At 39.2% G+C, this 25,192-nt stretch overlaps 1 protein-coding gene across 1 annotated transcript in view; it reads left to right on the top strand.

Annotated features, from left to right (window-relative positions):
• LOC136261190 (neurotrypsin-like) overlaps positions 1-25,192 on the top strand; it is a gene marked incomplete at its 3' end in the record, with an annotated part of 86,965 nt that overhangs the window by 14,930 nt on the left and 46,843 nt on the right. Inside the window, exon 2 of the mRNA XM_066055166.1 lies at positions 12,837-12,922. Within this exon, the coding sequence (XP_065911238.1) occupies positions 12,844-12,922 (79 nt within the window). The remainder of the gene's footprint in view (positions 1-12,836; positions 12,923-25,192) is intronic.

Below are 25,192 nucleotides of genomic sequence, written 5' to 3'. Positions count from 1 at the left end.
GAAAAATGGACTTTTTATATACTCAATAGATAGAGTATTGATTTCCGATCTCAGAAATATATAGTTTGTTGGGTTGGAATTAACTACTTTGGCATGCACGGTGCTTTAAAACTGAAAAAAGGTACATTTTTTCTCCTGGGCTCCCCATACATTTTAAAGCGAAAAATGGCACTATTGAATCAGGAAGCCATCTAGCAATCTGGACTGTTTTGAAACTGCAGTTGCTTCTAGCTGCAAGTTTGTACATATAATGAGAGTAACTTCAGATGTTATCGGATCTCAGCGATCTTTGTATGCTTTGTAGTGAGCAAATATGTTTCACCTACTGCATACTTCTCAATACAATGGTGCATACCCACAGGCAAGAGGCTATCTCAAGTAAGTAAAAACATCAAGTTAACAACTTATAAAGGTAAACAACTAAAGTGGAGGTGCCACAATGATACAACAATACCTAAGGTGGAGTTGTGTCCGCATTGTTATGCTGACTTTGAAGTGGTTTGTATTTTTGAGCTGATGAAACAGCCATCAGAAAATTGCTCTGGAGCTGAAAATCGCTAACCCAAGCAAAGTAACTATGCACTTTAAAGTAAGCACCAGTGACTACCTTCCACCCGACACTATGTTTTTTAAAATTTTAAAGTATTCTACATACATTACAAGGCTTAAAAAGATTACAAAACAACACAAAACTTACTTATATGTAATGCGCACGACAAAACTAAGATTTTCATGATTAGCAGTGTGTGGACAAACTCCATAGCGATTTTCATCCTCATTGGAGCTCGGACTACGGAGCAATCCCAAGTTAAACGCGAGTTGTTGTTTTGTGCCAGGGTTCTATTAGGGAATATATGGAGAAATTTTTTATTAAAAAATCTCGGATACTGGAATGCCTACTTGTAGGGAGTTCAACTATGTAGTTCAGCTAGAAGAAGTCACCTTGTAGAGAGTTCAGCTACAAAGAAACCACTATGTAGAGAGTTCAGCTACAAACAAATCTCCCTGTAGAGGGATCAACTAGAACAAATTACCCTGTACAGAGTTCAGCTACAAAGAAACCATCATGTAGAGAGTTCAGTTGCAAACAAATCACCTGTAGAGAGTTCAGCTACAAACAAACTACCCTGTAGAAAGATCAGCTAGAAGAAGTCACCTTGTAGAGAGTTCAGCTACTAACTAGTGACCCTGTAGAGACATCAACTAGAAGAAGTTACCTTGTAGAGAGTTCAGCTACAAATAAATCATCCTGTAGAGAGATCAGCTAGAAGAAAGAAATCATCCTGTAGAGAGATCAGCCAGAAACAAATCACCCTGTAGAGAAGATCAGCTTGATCAAGTCACTCATTAAGGAGTTCAACTACTTTTCAAGTCACCCTGTAGAGAGTGTACCTAGAAACAAGTCACCCTGTAGAGAGTGTACCTAGAAACAAGTCACCCTGTAGAGAGATCAGCTGGAAACAAGTTACCCTGTAGAGAGATCAGCTGGAACAAGAGAAAATTCAGCTACATTTCGTAGAATGTTTCAGCTGGAAATAAGCCACCATGTGGTGAGTTCAACTACAAATCATTCACCATGTAGTCAAAGAGTACAGTTACATTGTGAGGCTCCCTGTAGAACTACATACACATTTCCCTGTAGAGGGTTCAGCTGCAAACAGTTCAACCTGTGTGACTTATTATTATGTTCAATCAACACAATAATGTTTGTAAATTATTGCCTAAATGTACATGTAGCTAAACAAATCATTAAAATTTTCTTCATACGTAATAATATTCTCTCTGTAGTAAAGAAAAAGACTAGTTAAAAGAAATACCTAAAGCTGGCCATAGGCTGGCTTTAGGTATGAAGTTACAAAAAGAAGTGGTATCTAATCAAAAACAGCCAAGCTGTAAAAAAGAGTGTGGCCTCAAAAAAGCCAGGGTGAAAAAAGATGTGAAATCAAATGTGGTGGCCAAGAAATGGCTGTGATGGTAGGTTAATGGGAAAAATTTTAATAACAACAGTTCATGTGAATTTGGTGCCAAATCCTAGTGAAACTTGAAAGAGGCAACACAAATTCACCTGAATTGTCATTGTTAAAATTTTTGCCATTAACCTACCATCACAGCCATTTTTTGGATGCCACCTTTGATTTCACATCTTTTTTCACCCTGGCTTTTTTGGAGGCTACACCCTTCTTTACAGCTTGGCTGTTTTTGATTAGATATATAATTAGTTTGCTATACATTAGTCTCAATAGTAGGAGTGTAATTAATCCCAAATTGCATGTCCTTGTTTCTGTAATTTCACTGTAAAGTAGCCAGTAAAATAGCAGAATAATAAAAACTTTTAAAATACAACAAGGAAGTGATATAATGAATAGCCAATAGAATAAGCCTTTCAAGTGCAACAAATGTAGACATTTTGAGTAGCCAATCAAAATTGCTGATAATGGCCACATAAAACTGGATAGATGTGTACTACAAACCATGAAGGGTGGTCACTATGTGATCACACACATTATAATTGTACGAGTAACAGCCAAAATTGCACTCAAATATGTGTGATTACCTATACTTATTATAAAGAAGTTTGCAGACATTAGTGTTAGCTGAACTCTCTACAAGGTAACTTCTTCTAGCTGATCTTTCTACAGGGTGATTTGTTTGTAGCTGAATTCTCTACAGGGCGATTTGTCTGCAGCTGAACTCTCTACATGGTAGTTTCTTTGTAGCTGAACTCTCTACAATGTAATTCTTCTAGCTGAACTCTCTACAGGATGACTTCTTTCTAGCTGAACTCTTTATAGGTGATTTGTTTGCAGCTGAACTCTCTTACATGGTGGTTTCTTTGTAGCTGAACTCTACAAGGTGACTTCTTCTAGCTGATCTCTCTACAGGATGACTTGTTTCTGACTGAACTCTCTACAGGGTGATCTGTTTATAGTGGAACTTTCTACTGGGGAATTTGTTTGCAGCTGAACTCTCTACACGATGGTTTCTTTGTAACTGAACTCTCTACAAGGTAACTTCTTCTAGCTGATCTCTCTACAGGGCAATTTGTGTGTAGCTGAATTCTCTACAGGGTGATTTGTTTGCAGCTGAACTCTCTACATGATGGTTTCTTTGTAGCTGAACTCTCTATTAGGTACCTTCTTCTAGCTGATCTGACTACAGGATGACTTGTTTGTAGCTGAACTCCCTACAGAATAACTTGCAATGTAATATAATTCTATAATGGAGTAAATTATAAACATAGCTGAATGCTCTATTAGGGTGACTGGGGTATTGGTAAAACCGGGAGGGGAGCGGGAGTGGGAGATTTCTTGGTAAAACCAGGACCGGGAGCTGGGAGATCACGTGCACAATACTACAGGCAACTGTTATTTTTGCACTAAAGATGGTTTATTGATGCAGAAGAGGACTCATGCAAGTAGTCTCAAACATGAGATATACGAACTAGCTATAAGTTAAGGAATTGCAATACTTTTTACAAAAGGATGGAGATACTCTAATAGAGCAGTCAGCCACTCTTATAGAACAGTCTCATAATATTATATTCTATCTCTTAACTGCCAGTAGCTTGTTAATTTATTTGTAATAACAAGTGAAAAGTCTAATAGTAGCTATAGCCTTGGAGCAACTTAAAAAAGATTGGGAATCATACTCCCAGAAAGTCACCCATCACTGTCTGCATTTTGTAGCTACCTCTATGCTTCAAAAACTCCATGTGTGACTTTCATTGCTATAAGACTCTTTGACCTGCTCCATCAGTCCACCTCATACTTTGCTGCTTAATTGTTCTACTAAATCAAAATTTATCTTGGGAAAAATTCTCATTTTGAGTTCTGTCCCCACAGTCCCTGAAGTGATGCATGCCAATGTGAACACTATATTCTATAAGTCCAATCCATTAGTATTGTCAGACTCACTGTTGTCCTTCTCATGCTATGGCTTGTTCCACTGGTGGTAGCTATACTGTATGTATTAATTAATTAATTATTTTTATTACTGTGTAGGCCTCCTGGGGGTGCATGTATGCACAAAGTAGTTACATTACAAAAATTATAATATAAGAATTAAGATAACAGTCCTGTTATTCCTTGTTTGAAATGATTGAGGTCTGAAACAATTACAACATCACCTGGTAAAGTGCTCCACAGCTTAATACTGTTTGGAAGAAAAGAGTTTAAGTAGGCATTAGTTCTTGCTGGTAACTGTAAGAATCTCTTTGAGTGTCCGCGTGTAGAGTGGGTACAAGTGTATTTAATGCATTTGCCTGGCAACATCTTATTCTTTATGAAACCCATCCTGATGAATTGTACTTGTTAGCTAGCTATATATTCATTAATTTTGTCTGCATTGTATGCTGTGCTGGCAAGGAAGAATGGTAGTTGCCAATTGTCAGAGACTCAGAGGGTAATTTATAAATTAATCAATCAAATCAGTCTGATAATTTAAGAACTTTTATTGCTAACTCACAAAGAAAAATTCTTGCTGTACAAACTCCAAATAATTATTGAATTTATAAACTGACAATATCTAACTGTGAAAGTTCATGCACCGTCTGGATCTAGCAACTGTCTAAACAACCAAAGCAACAATAACTTGGTAGAATAAAATCAGTGGAGCTGGTCAAAGAGTCTGGGTAAACTTACAGCAATGAAGGTCATACATGGAGTGAAGCACACAGCTACAAAAGGAAGTCAATGATATGGGTGACATTCTGGGAGCATGATCCCCACCCAACAAGATTTTTTTTTAATTTGAAGGCACTAAGACTTTTGACCTTGTTATTAAAAATGCATTAACAAGTTACTGGCAGTCAGTGGCAGTTAAGAGACAGAACATGAGACTGTTCTATAGAGTGGCCGGCTGACTGCTCTATTAGAGTATCTCGATCTTTTGTAAGTTCGTATAATATCTCATGTTGTAAAGGAGGGGAACAACTTGCGTGAGTCCTCTTCTGCATCAATAAACCATATTTAGTGCAAAAATAACAGTTGCCTGTAGTATTGTGCACGTGATCTCCCAGCTCCCGGTCCCGGTTTTACCAAGAAATCTCCCGCTCCCCTTCCGGTTTTACCAATACCCGGGTGACTGTTCTATTAGAGTATCTCAATCTCGCATGTGCTACACGTATTTATTTATTTATTATTATTGATTAGCAAAACCCATTGGGTAAATCGCTAATGTACAAAAACAAAATTTTAGTGTCTATGCATTTTGCAAACAGTTCTTGAAAGTAAGTAAGTCTATATTGTCAAGATCTTCCATATCTAAATTGTTCCAGTCTGGTATTGATCTTGGTAAGAAAGAGTTACTATATCGATTTGTTCTGGCATACAACTGTAATAGCTTCAAGGGATGGTTTGCCCTGGTACTTGTTGCAGGAGATAACACTGGCAGATACTGATTTGGAACATAAATTAATTTGTTTACAAACTTAAACAACAGCATCAGACGTGCCTGTTTCCTACGATCTTCCAGTGTTGGCCATTTTAATTCCACTAACATTTCAGTTATACTGTCCCTATGATTCCTTCTCCAAGGTCTATTTAACACGAAACGTGCAGCACGATGTTGTATCATCTCTAACTTGTGAATGAGTGATTGTTGATGTGGATCCCAGATAGAAGAGCAGTATTCAATAGATGGCAAGACAATCTGTTTATATGCATGTTCTTTTAAGTGAGGTGGACAATGGTGGAGAGTTCTTCGCAAAAATCCCAGTAGACGATTAGCTTTATTGCACACTGAAGTTATGTGAGGGGTCCATGACAACTTGTTATCTAAAAGTACTCCCAAATAGTGATGTCTCTCAACAACTTCTAAGGGGATTTTGTACATTGTATAGGAGAACTCACTAGCAGAATGTAGTGTAGATATCTGCATGATGCAACATTTTGAAACATTAAATTCCATTTGCCAAATATCAGCCCATGATGATAATGTGTCAAGATCACTTTGGAGTATCTTATGATCTTCGGGTGAGTAGATAGGACGATAAACTAAACAATCATCTGCAAAAAGTCTCAACTGACTATTGTTAGGTGTTTATAAGCTTCGTATCCTTGCTATTGGAAACTGTCTCACTGATGTATCAACCATTCTGGTATTTGTTAGCAAAAATTTTGCTATTTTGGCCGAATTTCATCATATAGATGGCTCAGCCAGATGGCTAACAAGCTTCAATTATAACCATACTCCACATGCAGGTATTTTACCTAGTACTGGTCATTGTTGACCCACTGCGCAGTTGCTGCTCTGCTTGTCCTGTGCTCCAGAGGAAGAAACTCTTTGTCTGTCGCCAAAAAGCTGCACAGATTATGCTGCCACCAGAAATTGACTAATAAAATCAAACCACCAATACTTTGAGTTGATGATAGACTACTTGAACAATGTCGAGAGTGAATATCGTGACATACGAAGAAACCTGCAAACTGCTGCAATGAAAAATCACGTGATTTTAATACATTTGTATCGTTTTCTACCAGAAGAGAGTGACAAACTTGGCTGCCACGCTGGTGTTATTCAAGTTACACTTAGCCTAACACATGACAATAGTTAGGTAGTTGATTGGAGGATATCGATTTTTCGTATTGCGAACCCTACGATTGCACTCAAAGTTGGAATGTGGAGTGCTGAAGTTGGAGGGAGTGTTCACAGCAAAAATCGTCTCGTTTCATCAAGGCAGCACAGAGCTATGGAGGTGCGAAAATTGTGTTTTTGTTCTTCCTGTCAATATACTCATGTAACGGAACAGGTTCATGATCAATAGTACTCAAGCTACCAGTAATACACTATTCACACGACAGGCTGTTTCAAAGGGTACAATTACTAATCATTACTATCTTGTGTCAATTGCCTACATAAAAGGTGTTAATTATACAAAAATATAGATTACAAAAGATCTGTTACACTGCCCCCTCCTATTAAGAAGATTTCCTCATCTTTATGACTTTACATAGTCTTGGAATCTTGCTGGGGGTCTGTGCTGCCTTGTAGGATAACGTCTCAGCTCAGTGGACGTGTGTACATTGTCAGTGTTCTGAGCTTCACCCACATTCCATTGGTTATGCACTGAAGTAAAATCATCGTCATCATTATCCACTACTTCTAAATTAGTCCCTGTTGGTGGTGGAGCTGCTGACGGTACATCATTATGTCTTGGTGCTGATGTGTCATCATCCTTATCTGTGGTTTGCTGATTACTACTGCTGTCTAATCTGATATCTCTTGGGCATGGTTTTAATCGATTAAAATGGACTACTTGCCTCAGTCTACAGCCCTCCTGTTTTTGTATCCTGTAAGTATACTCAGACAGTTTTTTGACTACCTTGAAGGGTCCAGTCCATGGATGAAACAGCTTCTTACTACTGTTTTTGGGCACCTTGGGATTGTGGAGCCAGACCAAGTCACCTACAGCATGTGATTCACCATGTGTCTTTGTGTCATAGTACTGTTTTTGTCGTTCATGTTGAACTCCAGATGTCCTGCAAGCAAGCTCGAATGCGGATGTTAGTCTTTGATCTAACTCAGCTGCATACTCATTTACGGATGGTTGTTGGTGTGGCTGGGTAGTGCCATACTGCACATCAATAGGCAAAACTGGTTGACGACCGAACATTAAGTAATATGGTGAGTAGCCAGTTGACGTGTGAATGCTTGTGTTGTATGCAAAACACACTTTTTGCAAGTGTTCTTCCCAGTTCCAGGGATTGTTCTTACAGTGAGTAGCCAACATGTTCAGTAGGGTCCTGTTGAATCTCTCCACCATACCATCACATTGAGGATGATATGGTGTAGTTCTGCTCTTCTGAATTCCCAACAGCTTGCACACTTCGGCTATCAACTTTGATTCAAACTGTGGTCCTTGGTCTGAGTGTAGTTGACAGGGGACACCAAATCACATAAAGACTTCATTGACTAATTTATCTGCAACTGTGTCAGCTTCTTGGTTTGGGATGGGGAATGCCTCCATCCATCTTGTAAATAGATCTGCAACGACTAATACGTATGAATTTTTGTTGTCACTCTCTGGGAATAGTCCAACAATATCCATAGCAATTACCTCTCCAGGGTGATGAGCTGCTACAGTTCCCAGCAGTGCTCTTCTGGAAGTAGGGGTGGGTTTTCTAGTTGCACAACTAGCACAGGTTTGGCACCAATTGCGAGTATCATTCCAATACTTGAGCCAGTAAAAGCGTTCTTTGACCCTGCTGAAGGTTTTCTCCTGTCCTAAGTGACCTCCTACCACCCCTTCATGTAGTGCTGCCAAAATTCTAGATCGGTGCTCTTGGGGGACTACTAGTTGAAACCAGTGTCATTCTGTTTTGGTTCTTTAAATATTCTGTAGAGTAGTCCGTTAACAACAGTAAGTTGGTCCCATAACTGACATAGTCGTTTGTCCTCTGAGCTGGTATTTGGTAATCTGTTAGGACACTGGTTAGCTTCTTTGGAAGTCAACACTAAGCGAATACAAGGGTCATTCAACTGGGAAGCTCGCAGTTCTTCAGGGGAATATTCGCAAGGTGAAGCTAAGTTTGGGGTTGTCACAGCAGCTAGAGCTACAACCTCACCAGCTGGAACAATACCACACTGTTTGCAAGGTATGCGAGACATTGCATCAGCATTGTGGTGACGGATACCAGGGCGATGAATAATTGTAAATTCATACTCCTGTAATTTCTGCACCCACCGAGCAATCTGACCTTCTGGCTTCTTAAACTTGTGTATCCAAGAGAGTGCACTATGGTCTGTACGTATTGTGAAGGGTGCTCCAAGAAGGTAAGGGCGAAAGTGATGTAGAAAAGTAATCACTGCCAAAAGTTCTCTTCGTGTCACACAATAATTGCGTTCTGGTTTTGTCAGGCTTCTACTTGCATATGCTATCACACATTCCCGACATCTTGGACCTGTGACAAGACAGCTCCAATTCCTGTATCGCTGGCATCGGTATCCAGGAGGAAGGGTTTAGACCAGTCGGGTAAAGTTAGGATGGGAGCTGACACCAAGTGGCTTTTCAAACAATCAAATGCTTCTTGACATTGGCTTGTCCATCGAAAATCAGATTTCTTCTCTGTGAGCTTGTGTAATGGTGATGCTAAGGAAGCAAAATCTTTAATAAATCTTCTATAATAGCTAGCCAATCCTAGAAATTGTTGGGTTTCCTTCACTGAAGTAGGTGTTGGCCACTGTTTCACCTGACTGGTCTTTGATGGGTCTGGTGAAATACCCTTTGCAGATACACTATGTCCCAGGAACCGAACCTTGGGCTGCAGAAACTGACATTTGTCTGGATGCAGTTTAAGTCCTGCCTTATCTATCCGTTCAAACACATGTTTCAAGTTACACAGGTGCTCCTCAAAAGTCCTTCCTACCACAATTATATCATCAATATAGACTATGCAGCTGCTCCATTGAAGCCCAGTTAGCACCATATCCATAAGCCGTTGGAAAGTCGTAGGTGCATTGCATAATCCGAAAGGCATTACATTAAATTGAAACAGGCCTTCATGTGTACAGAAAGCTGTTTTTTCTCTGTGCTGTGGGTCAACCTCTACTTGCCAGTATCCACTCTTTAAGTCTAAAGTGGATAAGCATTTGCAACCTGCCAGGGTGTCAAGGGTGTCATCAATCCTTGGTATAGGATAGGCATCCTTACATGTTATTTCGTTCACTTTACGGTAGTCAACACAGAAGCGAAGGGAGCCATCCTTTTTTGGGACCAGAACGATAGGGGATGCCCAAGGGCTCTTTGATGGAGCAATGATGTCTTTCTCTTGCATTTCTGCTAACATTTTCTTAACTTCCTCTCTTTGGGGCAAAGGGACTCTTCTCACTGCTTGACGAACAGGGTTCCCTGCCGTCTCAATTCTATGGGTCAACACATTTGTTCGGCCTAGGTTACCAGATTTCACAGCAAACACATGTGAATAAGATGTAAGCAGTGCACTTAATTGGGTTAATTGGTGTTCAGAAAAGGCATCTGACACCTTAGCCAGGACATCACCTAGTATTTCATTCCACTCATCATCAGTGCAAGCAGGACCATTAGTTTTGCCTACTGATGATACATCCCATATGTCATCTATAGCCTCTGCACGTGCCACTTTAGTGCCCTTGTGTATAGTGGTAGGTTTACAATCAAGGTTTATTATGCGGATAGGCACAAGTCCACTCTGAGGTGTCACAATGGCTCTGGCTACAAGTACTGGGGACTTTTTCATTGGCTTGTCTTCCACCATCCAGGTGCCTTCACAGGTCAGGGGCAACCGTCCCATAATCTCAATTTCACTGGCAGCAGCAACTGTAACAACCTCTACGCGAGCCATACTACTCTCATGCAATCTTTTTGCATGCAAAGATATTCATGCCCCATGTGAATAGAGTTCCCCTCGTGCTAAATCCAAGACACAGTTATTAGCTTCGAGGAAGTTCAACCCAAGGATTCCCTCTGATGTTAGAGCATTGACAACTATAAGTTCTTACTGGAATGTTTGCCCCAAAATGTTTAGCTCAACTATTACCGATCCCTGTCATGCAAGGGAGCACCATCAACGCCAGCCAGCCGCAGACCAACTGGATTCATTCTTGGAGCTGGAGTTGGCTTAATGCGGTCCCACACTTCTCTAGACACAAGTGACACAGCTGCACCAGTATCCACCAGGAATGATATCTCATTACCAAACACACGTGCACACATAGTATAGTTAGATATACTATTTACAGCAATTGTGTACACATCATCATTTTGTGAAGGACAGTTACTCTCGCATACCTGACTCCTGGGTGAAGTTTTTTCTTCCAAGATTTCTTCCTGGTGTTTGCTCCTTTGTTTTTGTTGGTATATGTCCCTCTCTCTGCTGTTACTTGGTCTCTGGTTTACTTCACATTCTAACCTTCTTAGCTTTTCCATTAATGTATTAAGCATTGCAAAGAGATCAGGTTGTGTAATTTTGTGCTCCTGTGGCCCTTCATGATGTTGTGCAGGTGTCGCAAGTAGGTAGGATTCAAGTTCAAGAGTCACAGTGACGGCTTCTGAAAATGTCTTTGGGTGGCGTTGCCTCACTCCCAAGGCCACTCTGGGGTCTTGCAGCTGATCAAAGTAATGACGCAAAGTTAATTGTTCCCTGGCTTCCTCTTGTAGTTCCGGGTACACCTTCTCTGTCAGTACACTAACCTCATCCGCAAAATCACCCCAACTTTCCGTTTCTTGTTTTACACGAAGCTGCAGTTCATTCTTATACAGTTCCCTCTTACTAGGTGGTTCAAAGCGTTCCAGTAGAGCTTCCTTGGCCTGTTTGTAAGACACACACTTAGCTCGGGCGAGCGCCACATGTGCTCTTCCGGTGACACACACGTGCAGCCACTGTAACTTGCTAATGTCGTCCCACGCATTGACAATTGCTATACTCTCAAAGTGCTGGATCCATTCACAGAAATCTCCATCTCCGGTAAATACCTCAGGCAAAATAAGTGGTCTCTCAACCAACCGAACACTCCTGACTTCATCTTGATCACTCTGGCGTCCGTCACTTTGCATCACTCACTCCAATTCCTCACCAACGACGTGAAAACTGTAATAAAATGAACGGAAACAACAAGCCACTATGATACGAGACTCGACCTTTCCAGGTACCGTTAAAAATGAGACGATGCCACGGTATCACAGCTTTTTCACTCTGAGTTAGTAAATCATGAGTCTACTGGCGTGGCCCCGGCTTAATCCTGCCGACTACGCCAATGTAACGGAACAGGTTCACGATCAATAGTACTCAAGCTACCAGTAATACACTATTCACACGACAGACTGTTTCAAAGGGTACAATTACTAATCATTACTATCTTGCATCAATTGCCTACATAAAAAGTGTTAATTATACAAAAATATAGATTACAAAAGATCTGTTACACTCACGGGTGTTGCGCTCCGGCTTCTTGGGCTGCACAACACACTACCGTGTGTCTTGATCAAATATCAGATGCCAAAACGTAAGACGTACTGATCTCCCAACATGTACGACATGTTTTTGTTTTTTTTTGTTTGTTTTTTTTTAACGACATGTTGGAGGGCTAATAGCTTTGTTGATTAGTCTATTACTCTGCATTATGAGTAACTAATACCAAGAATAATGCTAACTAGTCTGTGCAGGCTTTATGATTAAAAATCATTCAACATATATTAGCTAGTCTTGCTCGGCTTATTTATAACATTTGTACATTCTGTTTTTGCACAAAAACCTGTATAAAATTAACATGCAAATTAATTCATCTATGTTGAAAACTTAATTTTTAATAGCTTGGCTTTCATATTTTGTACACCTCAAAGGTGGCCATAAGCTTGTTATGTTACTCACATTTTGTCTTATCTCAGTGCTCCTAATAATGGTCAGATATCGGACAGTTTCCAGAGAAAATGTCCAATGTCTGAATAGAAACGAAAGTGATCGGAAACAATGTCCAGGGTAAAAAGTATTCTGCCAGCTAAATGAGGAGTAATGATATGATCGGTTGATAAACAATGGTGTGGCTGTGCTACAAAGAGGTGGACTGAGAGCACATATCTGTGCTATCTATCCTCTTTCAGGGGAAGTTTCTAAGCCAGCAAGACAGCATTTATCATAGGTTTGAAGAATCTTAAAACTTTGCCATTCAACTTATAGAAGTTACCTTTAACCAGTGTATGTTCTGTTGTACGTAATCTCAAATTTTATAAAAGAATCGTGATAATAAAAAAAATTTCTAACAGATATTCTATGTATAGTATTTGAAATTCACATATACTAGTGTCATAATGTAGTTGTGATGCATATTGTTAGTTTCATATTTAAATATTTAAATTATTACAGGTTTCTGATGAGAAAGAAAATGACTCACAGAATGCTGGTGGGCAGTATTTGGCTGGTTCTTCTGATAGAGTGTAATATTTTTTCTGGTAAGTATAGCATTAAAATAATTATCAATATGTATAATTTCCAGTGTAAAGTTTGAACAAGCTGCAAAACTCATCAAGCTTTGAATTAGGGGAAGAACAATAGGTCCAATAGATCTGATACTCTAATAGAATAATGTGACAGTTAGTTATAATGCGATAGTCCCACATTTATAATTAGTTTATCACTTAAACTCGCATAGGCCAGAAAACTGGCCCAAATGTGCGTGCCTTACACAAGGTGCTGTAACTTTTGAAGCATCCATCCAAAGGCTACACAATTTACTTCATTCTACTTGTGACGTAATGATAAATAAAATGATACCAAGGATTTATCCCTAATGCTAAACAGTGAGGCCAAAACCAGCCATATAAATAACTATTTGACAAACAAACATGCAAACCCTTTACATACCTTTATAGAATGATCTGTAACTTGATGGTTAGGTGGCTGCTGCTATCAACTTACAACAAGTTCCGTTAGTTTTGCCATAAAACTTTCTATCAGGCCTTGGATAATGATATGCATAGTATGCTTTGATCTTTGAAAGATAAAGAGGTTTTTAAAAACCACTAAGCGGCCTGCTAGTAGGTTTCTAACTAGCTTTGTTAGAGACCTGCTAGCATGACGGCCCCAAGCATTGCAAATCTTACATTCGATCATTGATTTACTATGCTCTTCCAAACATATTCGGGCTAATAGCCTGCATTGGTGACCAGCTGCCCAAGCCAATACAAGTGTAACCACTGGCTTCTTTTTATAAACATGCCTAAAAGAATTTGATTATGGATATAGAATCTAACCTTGTAAGTAGGTATGTTTGTTACGACGAATGAAAAAATCCAGAAATATTACGGAGAATTCTATTTTAGCACTTTATGCCTGTTTTGTCTTCTATTAACCTATTAGTGAAGACCTATATAGATGGGTGAGCTTCCTTTTAGAATGTTTATTGGTGTTATCTGTAATGTGGGTGTGGTTCATAATTTTTATTATTATTTATTATTTTTTACTTATCATTATTCCGACCCTAATGGCATTCTCATCCTCTCCGATCTCTAGCTAGCTAATTTATAAAAGATAAAAAGCAGAAACAAGTAGCTAAACCTACAGAGCCTACACAGACCTACAAAAACACCGCATGGACCACCAGCATACACACAGCCAACCCCAGACAGGGGCCTTAAGAAGAAAGCCCTGCAGACTACTGCAGGGAGTGGGAGCATGAAACTGAGTTCAACTCCCACAAAGGACTGCCAGACAACCGACTAAAAAGGTGTAAAAATATCCGGGCATTGCGGTGCCATAGACAAAATAACAGAGAGTTGCTCTAGCAGATGGCAGTACACAAGGCCACAAGAAATGCCACTCCTGGTGGTTGTCTTCAGAGCAATAACCTACAAGACAGGATGACTAGCAGCAGACCATAAACCCAAAGACTTAACCACCAGGGGGACAAAGACACCTCCAGCAGCCTGCACAAGCTCATCATGGTGAGCATCCTAGTCTTCTTCTCCTGGCCTTAGCAGCAGCCACACCTGCTGAAACTGTAGATCAACCCAACAAAGATTCCTGTAATGGACAATGCACAGTAAAATCAAAGTACGCAGGCTTCCCATGCACAAAGTCAGGGTGAAAAATGGAAACCATGACGTGACAACTTTTTGCCATCATTATCCTGGCACTCAACCCTTGATCATCTTCGAACTAGAACAGTTTCCATATACCTGTTTTTTACACTACTGTTACCATGGGTACTCAACAACTTGTAACTTTTCTTGTTGACACTCATAGTTAGGGTTCCCAATAAAAAATAAATTGACTTTCACCAAATAATTTCTTTAACCCTGCAGGGCGTTTATCTTACTGCACTGATATTTGAACCACTATAAAACCAGAGGCACAATTGTTTTGGTTTGAGAAATAACCATCGTAATTTTTTGCATATCACGATAATTATTTGTGTTAAAAAAACGTAGTACCTTAAATACAGCTACTTCTGCAGGACAGAATCAAATGTTCTCATTAGCAAAATATTATCTAGGGTTGCTGTGCTCAACAAATGTACATAGTAGTCTAGCTGTATACACTGCACAGGGTTGCTTTACTTGGTAAAAATCCAAATAATTTATGTTTGGGCTGCCCTGCCATCTGAGAAGAGAGAAAGCCAGCTCTTCCTCACAGCATGGTGATGCACTTGGATGTTCACTCAGTCCATACTGCAAGTTTGAAATTAATCTGAGATTGTATGCTATCTGGCTGGTGGCGGTGAAATATATCATGTCACTAAAAATATGAAATTACAAGTTTGGACTGCTGTGCTATCAAAGAAGAGAGAAGCCAGCTCTTCCTCACAGCATGGTGGTGCAATTGGATGTTCACACAGTCCATATTGCAAGTTTGAAATAAATCCAAGATTGTTTGCTATCTGGCTGGTGGCGATGAAATAGCTATATCCACGCATTCACCATGCTATTATTGGCGTAAATTTCATTGCCACCAGCCAGATAGCAAACAATCTCAGACTCATTTCAAACTTGCAATACAGACTGAATGAACATCCACTTTGATCACCATGCTGTGAGGAAGATCTGGCTATTTTCTTCTCAGATGGCACAACAGCCCAAACATAAAATTTTGTATCTTAATGGACACGACATTTTTTCATTACCACCAGGCAGATAGCAAGCAATTTCTAAAACTTGCAGTACAGATTGAGTGAACATCCACTTTTATCACCATGCTGTGAGGAAGAGTTGGCTATTCTATCTTCAGATGGAGTGCAGCCCAAACACAAAATTTTGTATCTTAATGGGCGCGACATTTTCATTACCACCAGCCAGATAGCAAACAGTTTCAGATTCATTTCAAACTTGCAGTATAAACTGAGTGAACATCCACCTTCATCACTATGCTATGAGGAAGAGTTAGCCATTCTATTCTCACATGGCATGACAGCCCAATTGTATTTCTATCGATGTGACAATTTCATCATCACCAGCCAGATAGCATACAATCTCAGATTCATTTCAAACTTGCAGCACAGATTGAGTGAACATCCACCTTCATCACCACACTGTGAGGAGATGTAGTTATTCTCTTCCTAGATGGCACACCATCCCAAACATAACATTTGTGTTTTTATCGATGCGACAATTTCATTGCCATCAGTGGCAACAAACAATCATGCAAATTTGAAATACAGAAGAGTGAACATCCATTTTCATCACCATGCTGTGCGGAAGAGCTAGCTATTCTCTTACCAGATGACATGGGCAGCCCAAATATAAAAAAATGTGTTTATTGACATGATAATTCATTGCCTCCACCAAGATAGCCAACAAAATATCAAAATTGCTGTATCTACTGAGTCAAACAGCCACTTTCATCACCATGCAGCGAGAAAGAGCTATAGCTTTTATAGCTTAAAAAATTTGTAGCTTGCTACATAGTTTATTTACTGACTGAGTTACTGACAGAGGTATGCAACTTTGCCATTGCCCCTAATTAACTGTATTGTGGACTTTAATTGAGCTTTATCTGGCAGGGATGATAAAATTATCACGTCAATGAAAATTACACATGAGATAGATACAGCTGCTAGCCAGAACAAATACATACCTACACTCCTTTCCATCCACCATCAGACTATAGAACTCCCTCCCAGAAGAATTGATAGTTCACCAGACCTTAATCATTTTAAAACACTTTTAGAACATCATCTATCAAGACACACGGTAGTCAAACAATCACTAGAATCTGGTGAAGTCCCATTACAATGGAAGCATGCCTATGTCACCCCAATATTTAAAAAAGGTTCCAAAGCTCACCCAGGCAACTACCGTCTTATCTCACTCACCTCAGTAGTTTGTAAAACAATGGAGCATATCATTGTGAGTCAAATTATGAAGCATTTGGAGGACCACAATATTCTTTCAGACAACCAGTTTGGATTTAGATCAAAACATTCCTGTGAGACTCAACTACTCATTACTGTTAATGACATTGCAAAAGATATTGACAGGAACCTGCAAGTTGATGCTGCTATATTAGACTTTTCTAAAGCGTTCGACAGAGTAGCTCATTCTAGACTTCTCTACAAATTAAATTACTATGGTATAAGAGGAACTGTCTTACAGTGGCTAGAGTCCTTCCTTCATGGTCGTACCCAACAGGTTGTAGTAGAAGGCTCTAGATCTTCTACATGTCAAGTTACATCTGGTGTTCCACAAGGTTCCGTACTTGGTCCTGTGTTGTTCCTAATTTACATTAACAATATTGTAACAAACATCAAGAGTGAAATTAGATTATTTGCTGACGACATTCTACTCTTTAAAACTATAGCTACGCCCAACGATCACAGAATACTGCAAAATGACTTAGATTCCTTAACACAATGGGCTAGCAACTGGCTGATGGAATTTAACATTCCCAAATGCAATATTTTACAATTTACAACCCACCACAGTAAAAGCACTTTTACATATAAAATGTCTAATATTCCATTGAATATTGTATCAGAGCAGACCTATCTTGGTATCCGCCTCCATCATACACTATCATGGGAACCTCATGTTAACTATATTTGTGGAAAGGCAAACCGTCTTCTTGGATTTCTGAAAAGGAATTTATATAATGCCCCAATACAAATCAAAGAACACTTATACAAACAATTATTGTTACCTTCTATTGAATACTGCTCAACCATCTGGGATCCTTATCACCAAACAACAGTTAGCAAATTAGAAATGATTCAACACCGAGCTGCAAGATTTGTTCTTAATAAACCATGGCACAGATCCAGTCAACAACACAGTATTACAGATATGCTTAATTACCTTCAATGGCCAAGTTTAAAAAGTAGGAGAAGGAATGCTAGACTTATATTATTATTCAAGATTGTAAGAAACTTACTGGTGCTACCAAACCATTGTTTACCCCAGCCAACCCCTGTATCATATACTCGTGCCAATAATCCCCTCAAATTTGCATAGCTGCAATCCAGAATTGATTTATATAAGTATTCTTTTCTGCCAAGAACAATTATTGATTGGAATAACTTGAAAATTGACAACATTGACACAATTAACCTTGACACTTTTAAGAACATTATAGATAAGCTAAACAATTTGTGATTTGTAATGCACATTAGCGTGTTGCCCCTGGTGGGCTTTGCTAATTAATATTAATAATTAATAATAAGTGTGTCGTGCGGCCCAAGAAGCCGGCGCGTAACACCCGTGAGTATATTGACAGGAGGAAAGAAAATGCAATTTTCGCACCTCCGTAGCTCTGTGCTGCCTTGATGAAACAAGACGATTTTTGCTGTGGACACTTCCTCCACCTTCAGCACTCCACATTCCAAATTTGAGCGAAATCGCTTCAAGCGTTCCCGAGATATGCGACTTCAAAAATTGGCTTAGTTTCTTCGTGTTTTTCTTCTTCTTTTTTTCCTCTTTTCGCACATTTACAAAAACTGCTATAAAACGCGAACGCCATATCCGATCGCCTTGACATTTGGCACACAGAAGGGGGGTATAAAGGCGCATCTCTGTACCAACTTTGGCTGGAATACGATAAACAGGCAAAGAGTTATGAGCGATTATTCACGACAAATAACACCAATATGTTGTCACGCCTACAGGGTAAACCGCGTATGGGAAGAAGCTGAAAATCGGTGGGTGAATAGGTTAACTATTGAACCTCAACCTTTTTGTGGTTTGAAAGAAATCGAGATAAAAACTAGGAAGATACAACGAAAAAACCAACAGTGTGTAACAATTATGCAATCGAGATTAGCTAATAAAAAACGACTGCTTGCCACGCCTACCGGGTAAACCGCTTGGGGTAATGCTTTGAAAATCGCTGTACAGATAGAGTTATCATCTTAGAAAGGCTCTTCAATGGTGTAGAAGAATCAGACTTAAAGCCACGGAGTTATAACACGAAATCCAACTTGGTGTAGCAAGTGCGAGATCGAGATACTCTAATAGAGCAGTCAACCTAATAGAGCAGTCATCCTAATAGAGCAGTCATCCTAATAGAGCAGTCATCCTAATAGAGCAGTCACCTGAAGAGAATTCAAGAGATCAGCTAGAAACAAGTAACCTGTATAGAGATCAGCTACAAACAAGTCACCCTGTAGAGAGATCAGCCACAAACAATTCACCCTGTAGAGAAATCAGCTAGAAGAAGTTACCGTGTAGGGAATTCATGCAACTATAGAAAGAGATAATTCAGCTAGAAGAAATCACCTTGTAGAATTCAGCTACAAAGAAACCACAATGCAGAGAGTTCATCTACAAACAAATCACCCTGTAGAGAGATCAGATAGAAGAAGTTAACTTGTAGAGAGTTCAGCTACAAAGAAACCATCATTTAGAGAGTTCAGCTGCAAACAAATCACCTGTAGAGAGTTCAGCTACAAAGAAATCTCCCTGTAGAGAGATCAGCTAGGATAAGTTTCCTTGTAGAGAGTTCAGTTACAAAGAAACCACCACATAGAGAATTCGTTTACAAACTAGTGACCCTGTAGAGACATCAGCTAGAAGAAGTTACCTTGTAAAGAGTTCAGCTACAAAGAAACCATTCTGTAAAGAGCTCAGCTGCAAAAAAAAATCACCTTTACAGAATTCCACTACAAACAATTCACCCTGTAGAAAGATCAGCTAGAAGAAGTTACCTTGTAGAGAGTTCAGTTACAAAGAAACCACCATGTAGAAAGTTCAGCTACAAACTAGTGACCTTGTGGAGACATCAGCTAGAAGAAACTACCTTGTAGAGAACTCAGCTACAAAGAAACCATTCTGTAAAGAGCTCAGCTGCAAACAAATCACCTGTACAGAATTCAGCTACAAACAAATCACCCTGTAGAAAGATCAGCTAGAAGAAGTCACCTTGTAGAGAGTTCAGCTATAAAGAGACCACCATGTAGGGAGTTCAGCTAGAAGAAGTTACCTTGTAGAGAGTTCAGCTACAAAGAAACCATCATGAATAGAGTTCAGCTGCAAACAAATCTCCCTGTAGAGAGTTTAGTTAGAAGAAGTTACCTTGTAGAGAGTTCAGCTACAAAGAAACCATTCTGTAAAGAGCTCAGCTGCAAACAAATCACCTGTACAGAATTCAGCTACAAACAAATCACCCTGTAGAAAGATCAGCTAGAAGAATGCACCTTGTAGAGAGTTCAGCTACAAAGAAACCACCATGTAGGGAGTTCAGCTAGAAGAAGTTACCTTGTACAGAGTTCAGCTACAAAGAAACCATCATGAAGAGAGTTCAGCTGCAAACAAATCTCCCTGTAGAGAGTTTAGTTAGAAGAAGTTACCTTGTAGAGAATTCAGCTACAAAGAAAACATTCTGTAAAGAGCTCAGCTGCAAACAAATCACCTGTACAGAATTCAGCTACAAACAAATTACCCTGTAGAGAGATCAGCTAGAAGAAATTATCTTGTAGATAGTTGAGCTACAAACAAATCACCCTGTAGAGAGATCAGCTAGAAGAAGTTACCTTGTAGAGAGTTCAGCTACAAATTTAAAGAAACCATCATGTGGAGAGTTCAGCTGCAAACACAAATCACCTGTAGAGAGTTCAGCTACAAAGAAACCACCATGTAGGGAGTTCAGCTAGAAGAAGTTACCTTGTAGAGAGTTCAGCTGCAAAGAAACCATCACGAAGAGAGTTCAGCTGCAAACAAATCTCCCTGTAGAGAGTTCAGTTAGAAGAAGTTACCTTGTAGAGAGTTCAGCTACAAAGAAACCATCATGAAGAGAGTTCAGCTACAAACAAATCACCCTGTAGAGAGATCAGCTAGAAGAAGTCACCTTGTAGAGAGTTCAGCTACAAAGAAACCACCATATAGAGAGTTCAGCTGCAAACAAAGCACCCTGTAGAAAGATCAGCTAGAAGAAGCCACCTTGTAGAGAGTTCAGCTACAAAGAAACCACCATGTAGGGAGTTCAGCTAGAAGAAGTTACCTTGTAGAGAGTTCAGCTACAAAGAAACCATCATCTAGATAGTAGGGCTGGGCGGTTTCTCGGTATTATAGTAATACCGCGGTATTGCAATGAAACGATATCTGTATCGCGTAGATTTCGGTGAAACGATAATATCACGATATCGATATTATTACGATTTTTAGTGTTTGTGACAGCTTATTAAGCCCTTAAGGTTGTTATAATGCACCTCAAATAATCACGTGATACTACTGCAAACAAGGACCTAGTACTAGCTAGTCAATTTTTTTTTTACAAAGATCGAGATACTCTAATAGAACAGTCAGCTAGGATCGAGATACCCTAATAAAGCAGTCAGCTACTCTAATATAGCAGTCATCTTTAATAACCGCGATAAATAGTAATATCGTGATATATTTCTGCACGATATATCGTGAAGCGAAACTCCAATACCGCCCAGCCCTACTAGATAGTTCAGCTGCAAACAAATCACCTGTAGAGAGTTCAGCTACAAACAAATCTCGCTGTAGAGAGATCAGTTAGAAGAAGTTACCTTGTAGAGAGTTCAGCTACAAAAAAACCATTCTGTAAAGAGCTCAGCAGCAAAAAAATCACCTGTACAGAATCCAGCTACAAATAAATCACCCTGTAGAGTACACAGCTAGAAGAAGTTACCTTGAAGAGTGTTCAGTTACAAAGAAACCACCATGGACAGTTTTGTAATAAATATATGTATTATATATATATAATTTGTACATTTACTGATAAAATCAGAAATATTTAAGGTACATCTGCTTCATGTTTTCTTCTTCCTGTGGTAAAGAAAAAAAGATAGGTTTAAAAAGTCCCAAAGCAGGCCATAGGCCGGCTTTGGGGTATACAAATACAAAAAGAAGTGAAATCTAATCCAAAACAGCCAAGCTGTAAAAAAAGTGTGCGGCCCTCAAAAAGGCTATGGTGAAAAAAGATGTGAAATCCAAGGTGGCGGCCAAGAAATGGCTGTGATGGTAGGTTAATGGTAAAAATTTTAATAACAACAATTCAGGTGAATTTTGGTGCCGCTTGGTCAATTGGCACAAAATTCACATGAATTGTCGTTATTAAAATTTTTACCATTAACCTACCATCACAGCCATTTCTTGGCCGCCACCTTGGATTTCACATCTTTTTTCACCATAGCCTTTTTGAGGGCCGCACACTTTTTTTACAGCTTGGCTGTTTTGGATTAGATATATTTAACCAATTGTATCAGTACATGTAGTCATGTATGCTATAGCTACTCAATTCTACGTCCTGCATGTACATTATAAATAAATTAATAATTATACTTGGGCTGCCCTACCATCCTAGCAGAGAGAAGTCAACCCTTCCTCACAGCATGATTGGATTCTCACTCAATCCATACCACAAGTTTGAACTGGAATTATTGTGGGATTGCTTGCTATGCTGGTAGCTATGAAATGGTTATCTTGATAAAGCATGTTTTTTATTTTGGGCTGCCCATGTCATCTGGCAAGAGAATAGCCAGCTTTTCCACACAGAATAGTGATGAAAATGGATGTTCACTCAATCTGTACTTCAAAGTTGCGTGATCGTTTGTTGCCACTGATGGCGATGAAATTTTCATGTTGATAAAAATACAAATTTTATGTTTGGGATGGTGCGCCATCTAGGAAGAGAATAACTACATCTCCTCACAGTGTGGTGATGAAGGTGGATGTTCACTCAATCTGTGCTGCAAGTTTGAAATGAATCTGAGATTGTATGCTATCTGGCTGGTGGCGATGAAATTGTCGCATTGATAGAAATACAACTGGACTGTTGTACCATCTCAGAATAGAATAGCTATCTCTTCCTCATAGCATAGTGATGAAGGTGGATGTTCACTCAGTCTGTACTGCAAGTTTGAAATGAATCTGAAATTGTTTGCTATCTGGCTGGTGGTAATGATCCATTAAGATATGAAATTTTATGTTTGGGCTGTGTTCCATCTGAAGATAGAATAGCCAACTCTTCCTCACAGCATGGTGATAAAGGTGGATGTTCACTCAATCTGTACAGCAAGTTTTAAATAATTGTGAGATTGTTTGCTATCTGGCTGGTTACAATAAAATTGTCACATTGATAAAAATATGAGATTTTATGTCTGGGCTGCCGCGCCGTCTGAGAAGAGAATAGCTAGATCTTCCTCATAGTCTGAAAATCAAAGTGAATGTTCACTCAGTCTGTATTGCAAGTTTGAAATGAGTCTGAGATTGTTTGCTATCTGGCTGGTGGCAATGAAATTTACGCCAATAATAGCACGGTGAATGCGTGGGTATAGCTATTTCATCATCACCAGCCAGATAGCATACAATCTCAGATTAATTTCAAACTTGCAGTATGGACTGAGTGAACATCCAAGTGCATCACCATGCTGTGAGGAAAAGCTGGCTTTCTCTCTTCTCAGATGGCAGGGCAGCCCAAACATAAATTGTTCGGATTTTTACCAAGTAAAGCAACCTTGTGCAGTGTATACAGCTAGACCTCTACCCACTACTATGCATGTTTGTTGAGCACAGAAACCCTAGAAAATATTTAGCTAATGAGAACATTCAATCCTGTCTGCAGAAGTAGCTGTGTTTACGGTACCACATTTTAAATTAGGGTTTCCAATGTAAAAATTCAACATTTTCAAAATAATTTGCTAACTGCTAGCGCTGCTACATGTTGGGCTAACTTGCACTAGAATACAGCTGCAGTGCTGATAAATTCCATTGCCTTCTTGGGGTAGAAATCGATCAAAATATCTGCAAAATCCCACATTACTAGCTGTAACTCTCAGAAGCCTTGATCCTTTATTGCAATACTGGAGTTCAATCTTCCTCTGCGAGTAAACCTTAACTTACGTAAAAGCATTGGTAGTTTGATTGGTGAGGTAGATTTCCTGTTGCTGCATCATTTGAGCACGATTTTGTGCTACAAAAATGGGTTTTCGTTTACAGACACCAAATGAATGATAGCCCAAACTTCCTCACACCACATTAGTAATCATCCATTGACAAAGAAGTCGCATACGAAGTATGATTAAGGTTGAACACCTCTAACCATCTGGGTGAGCATGATATAAGGCAAAATTTGCTGGATATCACACCTTGACTACACATCTTGTACACTCAACTGTTTAAAAATAGATTTCTTAGTGTAAAACAACTGTATGATCCATAAAGCACAGCTAGAAATGAGGGTTATCATCATCAGGAATCATAAAATAAATTTATATGGTGCTAAAGAAATTACAATTAAGCTCGTGTGATTTCAGCCATATAAACTACTTGATGCAACTTGATGTCTTGTGTAGTGCTACGACAACTGTGATTATCCCTAGATTGTATGCCGGTAATAAATTTAGGCAGTGTATGTATCAATACTGACCACACCCATGCCTAGTCACATGAGCCTGATTGAATAGGCTAAGTGCTTTTGTACCTGAATTGCAGAGACAATAACCTTGCAATTAGTTATACTTTATGGATCATGCAGTCATTTTACACCAAGATATCTATTTTTAAACAGTTAAGTAAACAAGTTGTGTAGTCAAGGTGTGATTTCTGGCAAATTTTGTCCTATATTGTACTCACCCAGATGGTTAGAGGTGTTCAACCTTAACCATATTTCGTATGTGACTTTTTTTGTCAATGGATGATTACTACTGTGGTGTGAGGAAGATTGGGCAATCATTTGTTCGGTGTCCGTAGACAAAAACCCATTTTTGGAACCCAATATCGTACTCAAATGATGCAGTGACAGCTAACCTACCTCACCAATCAAAATACCAATGCTTTTATGTGAAGGTTTACTGACAGAGGAAGGTTGAATTCCAGTATTGCATTAAAGGATCAAGGCTTCTGAGAGTTACAGCTCGAAATCTCGGATTTTGCAGATATTTTGATCGATTTCTACACCAAGAAGGCAATGGAATTTATTGGCACTGCAGTTGTATTCAAGTGAGAATTAGTCCCACATGTAACAGCGGTTAGCAAATTATTTTGAAGATGTCTTGCTAACCATTGCAGTAACATCAACTAGACTTGAAATTTTTAAAAGTAAATTGAACATGTAACTACCTTAATTACTTCAGGTTACGGTATACCGGAAGCACATGAAACCTGGAAAAAATACATGCTTTTACATTAGCGTTTTTACCTTGGAAAAACTTGTACCACATCACTTTTCTTGTAACTACTTGAAAGAACATTTATTTATCTATGCATGAGTCTAAGTTTCAATTGAATGGTGCATTCTCCTACAGGGCTACAGCACTATGAATTTGCAGTTAC

Source organism: Dysidea avara, chromosome 7 (assembly GCF_963678975.1).
Source record: "Dysidea avara chromosome 7, odDysAvar1.4, whole genome shotgun sequence".
Lineage (NCBI taxonomy): Eukaryota > Metazoa > Porifera > Demospongiae > Dictyoceratida > Dysideidae > Dysidea > Dysidea avara.
The sequence above is the reverse complement of the archived record's forward strand: the minus strand, read 5'-3'. Positions and strand labels throughout refer to the sequence as shown.